The following is an 8,594-nucleotide window of genomic DNA, read 5'->3' as shown; positions in this document are numbered from 1 at the left end:
CTGAGGGGGCAGGGGCCTGAGGGTGCAGGGCCTGAGGGGGCAGGGGTCTGAGAGGGCAGAGATCTGAGGCGGCAGGGGTCTGAGGGGGCAGAGATCTGAGGGGCAGGGGCCTGAAGGGGCAGGAGGATGAGGGGCAGGGGCCTGAAGGGGCAGGAGGATGAAGGGAGCTGGGGGTTGAGAGGGCAGCTGTCTGAATAGGCAGGGGGCTGAGAGGGTGCAGGGGGCTGAGGGGGGACAGGTCTGAGAGGGCAGGGATTAGATGGGGTAGGGATTTGAGGGGCAGGGGGCCTTGGGTCCCAGGCTAAAGGGCTTGAAGGGCAGGGGGACACTGGCAGTGAGATGTCTGGGGGGTGGGGGGAAGTTGGAGGCTGAGAGGTGGAAGGGGCCTGGTGTCTGAGGATGAGGTGGACTCTGGGACGGAGAGAGGAGGAGACCTGGGGGGATGGGGCAGGGGCTGACAGGGAAGGGACTGGGAGCTGAAGGAGGGAGGGGATGTGGAATCTGAGGGTCTGAGTGAGCAGGTATCTGAGAGGGGCATAGAGCTCGAGGCGAAGGGGAAGAGTGTCTGGGAGTCAGAGGTGACTGGGGTGGGAGACTGAGGAGGGGGATATAAGGTTGGAACCTCGTGTGACTGTGAAGTGTTGTCCATAGGTGTTTGAGGGAAAAGGCAGAACCTGGGGCTATTGATGGTGAAGGCAGGATGTGGGGCTTCCTTTGGGACTGGAGAGGTTGGGGGTTGTCTGCAGGGCAAGTTTCCTGTAGTTGGAGCAGGTTCAGTGCGTCCGATGGAGGAGGCGCAGAACTGAAGCTTCCTATGAGATTAGGTGGGATGTGGGGTATTCGAGTAGAGGGTAGTGTGGATGGAGGAGGCGCGGAACTGAAGCTTCCTATGAGATTAGGTGGGATGTGGGGTATTCGAGTAGAGGGTAGTGTGGAAGCTTCTACAGAGTTTGCATGGGGTTTAGGTGTTTCAGGGAGGAGGCATAGAAGTGTGTTCTGTGATATTCTGATGGGGGCGGCAGAGGGCAGGGGCTTCTTGTGGGGTTGGAGTGGGGTCTGTGAGTCTCAGGAGTGTGGGCATTCAGACTAGGGGAGGGGGCATGCCAGGGAATGATGCTCACTCACGTCTCCACACCCACCCCAGAATGTGCCCCCCGATCTGGCCATCTGTTGCTTCACCCTGGAGCAGTCCCTGTCAGTCCGAGCCCTGCAGGAGATGCTAGCCAACACTGTGGAGGCTGGCGTGGAGGTGAGGCTCCCACCCTGGGGGCAGGGCATGGGGACAGGGAGGGGTGAGAGGACCTGGGGGTCATTTACCATCTGCTCTTCTTCCTCTCTCTGCCCCGCCCCCCACAGGCCCTCAATTTGGATAAGTGGGTAGGTCTAGCCTTGGGTGTCATGTGTCCTTTCCACCCTTCCTGACCCCAGGCCTGCTTCTCGGGCCCACATCCTGCACACAGGGGCTGGGAAGTTCTCTCCCACCCCAGTTGTCAGGGGCTGTGGAGCCCAGAACAGGCCAGGCAGGCGGGAAGAAAGGAGGCGGGGGCTTCTGAGCCCCAGCTCCCCGCCTGCTCCTTCTCCTGTTTCCCATCCTTCTCCCAACCCTGATTCCTCTCCGCATGGGACCCTTACCCTCACTTCCCCATATCCCAAGTGTGGGTCCCCTCTGGTCCAGGAGTGGGTCTGCCATGTGATCACATGGCCCCATAAGATGGTCCCCTCACAGCATGGGCATGTGACAGCTGTGATGGAGGCATGATGCCATCGAGCAATCAGTGTACCTCCACCTGTGGCAGCACAGGGTGGCCACCTCATCACGACAGGTGATGCTCACATATTTAACAATTGCTAGAACTGTGATGGTGCACACCAGCTGCAGCTCAGCTGTGTTCTGACAGGCTAGGGCACAGGGGGCCGAGGTCCTTGGAACATTTGATACTGCAGCTTCCCTGAGTGTCCCCATGCTCCTGGAAGATGGGTTCATCCTCCCTGAGCAACTTTGGGGCCTGGTCAACCAGGTGAAGGAGGCAGGAGGACAGAGTGGACTTCGTGGAATATAGAATACCCCATCCACAGGTTTCTCAGAGACACACCCCTGCTTCCATGGATGGGGAGACTGAGGCAGAGAATCTGTTGAGGGTCTGAGCTGAGGCTTCCAGCATGGTATTTTATGGAGAGCATATTACCACCTGTGAATAGGCCAGATGTCTTGGGGATTTCAAGAGTCTGGGAGTCTGTGTTTATTCTGTTCCCCCTCTCCCCTTGCAGTCGTCCCAAGGCGGGGGACACAGGACGCTCCTGTATGGCCATGCCATCCTACTGCGGCATGCACACAGCCGCATGGTGAGTGCATCGGCGGGGGGGTGGGCAGGGAGCAGGGCATGCAGTGCCTGCCAGAGGAGACTGAGTGACCCCCCTGTACAACCCTAGTATCTGAGCTGCCTCACCACCTCCCGCTCCATGACTGACAAGCTGGCCTTTGACGTGGGACTGCAGGAGGATGCGACAGGTACAGGGGCTGGAGCGGGCAGGGGATACTGGGGACTCCACAGGCAGGGAGTCAGGAGGCAGGAGATCTGCAGAGCTCCAGAGGCAGGCATGAGATGGCTCTGGGGGCAGGAGTGGGGGCACTGGGTAGAGAATCTGGGGGTGTGGTTGGACACATTCTAGACAGGGACATTTAGGCACACTAGAGAATTCTAGGCATAGTCTTGGGCAGGAATGGGGAAGTGTTAGGCAGAGAGTTGGTGACAGCCATGGGAGAATTGTGGACCAAGGTCCTGGAAGGCTCAGCATCTGGGAAAGCACTGGAGAAGAGCGTTCTGGGAGGCCATCATCCTGACAGCCACCTACTATCCCACCCCCACCCATAGGAGAGGCCTGTTGGTGGACGATGCACCCAGCCTCCAAGCAGAGGTCCGAAGGAGAAAAGGTCCGCGTGGGGGACGACCTTATCCTTGTCAGTGTCTCCTCTGAGCGGTATCTGGTGAGCCATCCCACTGCCATTGCAGCTCCTACTGCTCCCAGGGCTTGGGGCACATGGGATTGGTCCCAACTCCTCATCAGTGGTTTGCCTGCCTGGTCTCCAGCTCCTAGCATCCTGACTCCCAATTTCCAGTTTCCTGACCTCTGACATCCAATTTTCTGATTTCTGACCCCTTATTTTCTGACTTGATCTTGGTTTCCTGATCTATGACCTCTAATTTTCTGTCCCAACTCTGCCCGTTTCCTGGCATGCTCCCCTGATTTCTGACCTCTGAATCTGGGACTCTTGCCCACACCTACTAATAATCTCTGACCACCACAACCTGGTTGCCCCCAGCACCTGTCGACGGCCAGTGGGGAGCTCCAGGTTGACGCCTCCTTCATGCAGACCCTATGGAACATGAACCCCATCTGCTCTGGCTGTGAAGAGGGTGAGGACCCCAGACCACCAGCCCCTAAGCTGAAACCCCCAAAACAGACCCTCAGTGTTGCCCCCAGACATGCCCAAACTGACCCTTGGATACTCCAAACCTGGATCTCCAAAATATGGCCCTTACATTTAGATCTCCAACTGAGTCCAAATCTGGAGCCCTAGAGCTCAGATTCCCAAACCCAAAACTCAGTATCAGACTCCCAAACTCAGACCCCAAAGTATAGTTCCCAAAGTTCACATGCCAAACTCAGGTAATAGAGGTTAGATGCTGAAATTCAGATCTAAGGCTTTGAACATCAAATTTGGAGCTTATTCCTCAGAACCCAACCCTCAGACTGTGACTTCAGCCCCTCAAACCCAGATGCCCAAATTCAAATCTCAGATCCCCAACCCAGACCCCTAACTCAGATTCCAAACTTCAGCCCACCAACCTCAGACTTCCAAATTTTAACTTCAAATCTCAAAAAACGAAACTCCCCAAATCACACTCCTGAATTCAGATCTCTATCCTAACACTCCAAAGCATGGCCCCAAAACTTTGACCCCAACTCTCATACCCAAAACTTCAGAATCCTAAACCAGATCCAAACTGAGACTCAAATCACAGATCATGAAGCTTGGACCCGGAAACTCAGATCCATCAACTTCTAACAACAACACTTAGATCTCTCCAGGCTCATACCACAAAGCCCAGACTTCCAAAGAATAGATTATAATCTCAGACACCAAACCCCAGATTCCAGCCTCAGGCCTCCAAAATCAATACCGAAAATTTAGGCCCTAACTCCAGAACTCAACTTTAGATACATCCATCACACCTCCAAACCCAGACCCCAAGACCAAAGCCCTAGAACTCAGACCTCAGTACCAGTGAACATTAAATCTAAACCTCTGACCACATACTCTGACCTCAACCTCAAAATTCCAAACTAAGAACCTTAAACCACAGACCCACAAACCCCTCAACGTCAGCCCTGCACACCAAGACCCCAAAATTTAGGTCCGTGACTTCAGACCTCAAATCTCATTTCCCCACTTTAGGCTTCAAACTTGGCCCAAATCTCAGCCTACTACTTTATACCCTGAAACTCAGACCTCTAGCTGAGAGCCCCCAAATCCAGCCCTCAGCCTCCCACAGGGGAAAATCAGGACCCTTGGACTCCACCTTGACTCCTGGAACTTCCCGGGGCTCCAGCCTCACAGTGACTACCTTCCCTTGCTCCCCTCCAGGCTATGTGACAGGGGGCCATGTCCTCCGCCTCTTTCATGGACACATGGATGAGTGTCTGACCATTTCCCCTGCTGACAGTGAGGACCAGCGCAGGTCTGGGCTGGGGACAAGAGGGCCTGGGGTCTGGGGTGGGAGTGGGGGACAAAGGTTGGCTGGGAAGCTGGGACCCTATGAAAGGGGTTGGGGTAGGGACCAGAGGCTGGGGGCCTGGAGCCTAAACCCCTGACCTCCCTCTCTCCTGTGTTCCCAGACTTGTCTACTACGAGGGGGGAGCTGTGTGCACTCACGCCCGCTCCCTCTGGGGGCTGGAGCCCCTGAGAATAAGGGGGGGGGGATAGGCTGGGGGAAAGGGGGGGGGGGGGGAGAAAGCAACTTAGAGCTGAGGAAGAGACTGGAGGGTTTTGAGGAAAACTCTGGGGAGCCCAAAAAAGACATGTAGGTCCTCAAGGACCCTGGGTTCCTGGAGGAAAAAGAGGTCTTGATGGAGGATGGTGATGGAGGTTCCTGAGGGTGAGATCAGGGGGTCCTGAGTGAAAATTGGAGATTGTAGGGGTCTGAAAAAACTGGGGGCACTGGAGACATCTGGGGAGCCCTGGGGAAGCTGTGAGGACCCAAGAGAGGATTGGGGTTCCTGAGGAAGGTTTTTTGAGCCCTGGAAGAGGGCTGGGGGCTTGAAGAGACCAAGACTGTGGTGTCCATGGAGGACTGAGAGGGTCCTCTGACCCCCCTTGCACTTCCCCTTGCAGCTGGAGTGGGAGCCACCTGCGCTGGGGCCAGCCGCTTCGAATCCGGCATGTCACCACCGGGCGGTACCTGGCGCTCACCGAGGACCAGGGTCTCGTGGTGGTTGATGCCAGCAAGGCCCACACGAAGGCTACCTCCTTCTGCTTCCGCATCTCCAAGGTCAGTGGCATTTAGGGCACCCTCCCTCACCTGGAACCCCAAATCCTGCCCCAGCCCACACTCTGCAGTCTGTCAACGGAGCTCCCTCATTAAATGCACAGGCAGGGGAGGCTGACTTCTGTCCCCTGCCTCTGTAGGAGAAGCTGGATGTGGCCCCCAAGCGGGACGTAGAGGGCATGGGCCCCCCTGAGATCAAGTATGGGGAGTCACTATGCTTTGTCCAGCATGTGGCCTCAGGCCTGTGGCTCACCTATGCTGCCCCAGACCCCAAGGCCCTGCGGCTTGGCGTGCTTAAGAAGAAGGTGAGTGCCTGGCAGGGGAAGGGGTGGGAGTGCAGGTAGGGGCAGGAAGGGGCTTGGGGGTGGCCATGGTTGAGCCTTTGGAGGTTTGAGGCTGGGAGAGAAAAAGACAGAGACTGAGGGAAAAACTGTGACTGAAATGAGAAAAAAGAAAGAAAAAGAAAGAGAGAGACAAAGAAAGAAAAATATAGAGAGGGAAAGGCAGAGACAAAGAGACATAGAAAGATAGAGACAGAGACAGAGAGAGAAAAAAGACAGGTAATGGCAGGCTGAGAATAACGGTCAACAAACAATTACTGAGTACCCGAGTTGTTCTGGATATGTGTGTAAAAAATGAATGAGCTATACACACCTGTTCCCTTCCTTCCCAGTGCTCAGAAATAGTGAATAAACTGCCTTTAATGAAGTACATAGTTTTACAACTGAGGAGTGGGAAAGTTACTTTTGACAGGAAACAGCATGTGCAAAGGCCCTGAGGTTGGAATGAACATGATTGTTTGCGATAACAGAAACAAGACCCCGCGTGGCTGGAGCAGATTGAGCAAGGGGCGAGTAGTGGGAAGTGAGGACAGAGAGCAGAAGGGAACAAATTGTGTGGGACCTTGTGGGCTATGGGGAAGGTTCCAGGTTTTATCCTGAGTGAGATGAATCCACAAGAGAGTTTTGAGCAGGGCAGGGAGGTGAACTGACTGAGGGTCACAAGGTTCCTTGGCTGCTCATGGGAACAGACTGTGGGGAAGAGTAGAGCTGGAGTAGGGAAACCAGGAAGCAGGGGAAACAGATAGGAGATGACAGTGGACAGGACGAGGGTGGGGACTGTCGAGTGGGAAAAGTCATAGATTCTGGTTGTATTTTGAGGGTAGAGACAACAGGATTTGCCAACAGATTGGACATGGAGTGAGAGATGGGGAGGGGTTGAGGATGATGCCATGAATTTTGCCCTGAGCAACTAGAAGGAAGAGAGCGCTATTAACTGAGTTGGGGACAGTCAAGTGTCAGCTCAGAAGGAGGGATCTTAGGTTTTACCCCCAGTACCTAGAACAGCGCAACTCAATAAAGACTTGCTGAGTGAATGAGTGGCAAGCCTGGTGAGGCAACCGTTTGCACAAAATGAGGCCTGTAGTTGGATACATGAGCCGAGGATGTAGAGCTGGGGCCTGGGCCAGGTGGGACATGTGGGAGTCGTCAGCAGGTGGGTGGTATTTACAGCCGCAGGACTGGAAGAGGTCCTGAGACGGTCAGCTCAGGGCAAAGATGGCAGCTGTGAGGGTCTCGCCTCGCTGAAAGGTGGTCAGGCATTCTGTCCGGGACAAGTTAAGCTCGGGATGCCGTTAGAGCTTTCTAGGGGGGATGTTAAGTCAGTAGTAGATAGAGGCAGAGAGGATCTGGCCTGGAGACAGGCAAGATGGAGAGACAGAGAAAAGAGACAAAGACAGACAAGAGAGAATCAGAGAGAGAGAAAGGAAAAGAGAGAGAGGCAGAGAGAGAGGGAGATATAGACAGGGACAGAGAGGGAGAGGCAGGGAGAAAGAGACAATGTGTGGGAGAGAGGTGAGAGACAGACAGAGACAGAGGAGAGAGAATGAGAGACCCAGAGACAGACGAAGAGGGATAGAAAGATGGGGAGGGTATTGGCGGAGAGATTCTGTGGGGGGGGAAGCTGCAGGACTAAAGTCTGAGCAGAAGTTGGGGGGACATGGCCGTAGGTGGCTGGGCCCCCTCCTGACCTCATTGTCCTCCTACTTTCCCAGGCCATGCTGCACCAGGAAGGCCACATGGATGATGCGCTGTCGCTGACCCGCTGCCAGCAGGAGGAATCCCAGGCTGCCCGCATGATCCACAGCACTGCTGCCCTGTACAACCAGTTCATCAAGTAAGCTGCCAGCCCACCTGCCCGGAGTGACCCCGGTGCTCCTGACATTCATGCTCCTGACCCTTTAATCTCTACCTCTAACATTCACACCCCTAACATACACACGACCCCCAACCTCTAAACTCCTGGTCTCTATACACTTGACCCTAGTCTGGCCTCAGCAATCATGACCTTTGACCGCACATCCTGATCACCACCTAACTTTCACACCCCTGTCACCTAGACCCTTGACCCTGCACGTCCTTGGCCCTGACTCCTACTTCCAGGACCCCTTGTGCCTATGCCCGGGCGAGTCTCAGTCCCAAGCCAGACTGACCTCGGTCACATCCTGATCACCACCTAACTTTCACACCCCTGTCACCTAGACCCTTGACCCTGCACGTCCTTGGCCCTGACTCCTGCTTCCAGGACCCCTTGTGCCTATGCCCGGGCGAGTCTCAGTCCCAAGCCAGACTGACCTCGGCGCGATCCCCGCAGGGGCTTGGACAGCTTCAGCGGGAAGCCACGGGGCTCGGGGCCGCCGGCTGGCCCGGCCCTGCCCATCGAGGGCGTCGTCCTGAGCCTGCAGGACCTCATCGGCTACTTCGAGCCGCCCTCCGAGGAGCTGCAGCACGAGGAGAAGCAGAGCAAGTTGCGCAGCCTGCGCAACCGCCAGAGCCTCTTCCAGGAGGAGGTGAGGCGGGTAGAGGGAGCGGCGGGATCTGTGAGCGCAGGAGGCGGGACCTGGAGGGGCGGGGCCTGGGAGGGGCGGGGCCTGAGGGACCTGGGGAAGTAGGGGTCTGAAAGGGCGCCGGGCAGGTGAAGAGCAGAGGGACGCGGGCCTTTGCAAACGGGAGGGGGCGGGGCCTCGAGGGGCGGGGCGTATGGCCG

General features: G+C 56.0%; 1 protein-coding gene across 1 annotated transcript in view; it reads left to right on the top strand.

Annotated features, from left to right (window-relative positions):
- RYR1 (ryanodine receptor 1 (skeletal)) overlaps positions 1-8,594 on the top strand; it is a 123,255-nt gene that overhangs the window by 6,773 nt on the left and 107,888 nt on the right. Inside the window, exons 3-13 of the mRNA XM_008573955.1 lie at positions 1,145-1,249; positions 2,269-2,343; positions 2,431-2,509; positions 2,874-2,986; positions 3,323-3,416; positions 4,649-4,742; positions 4,900-4,971; positions 5,393-5,552; positions 5,690-5,854; positions 7,603-7,724; positions 8,202-8,397. Of these exons, the coding sequence (XP_008572177.1) occupies positions 1,145-1,249; positions 2,269-2,343; positions 2,431-2,509; positions 2,874-2,986; positions 3,323-3,416; positions 4,649-4,742; positions 4,900-4,971; positions 5,393-5,552; positions 5,690-5,854; positions 7,603-7,724; positions 8,202-8,397 (1,275 nt within the window). The remainder of the gene's footprint in view (positions 1-1,144; positions 1,250-2,268; positions 2,344-2,430; positions 2,510-2,873; positions 2,987-3,322; positions 3,417-4,648; positions 4,743-4,899; positions 4,972-5,392; positions 5,553-5,689; positions 5,855-7,602; positions 7,725-8,201; positions 8,398-8,594) is intronic.

The sequence above is a fragment of the Galeopterus variegatus genome, unplaced genomic scaffold (genome assembly GCF_000696425.1).
Source record: "Galeopterus variegatus unplaced genomic scaffold, G_variegatus-3.0.2 Scaffold973, whole genome shotgun sequence".
NCBI classification, from domain to species: Eukaryota; Metazoa; Chordata; class Mammalia; order Dermoptera; family Cynocephalidae; genus Galeopterus; species Galeopterus variegatus.
This window is presented reverse-complemented; position numbering and strand designations above follow the sequence as displayed.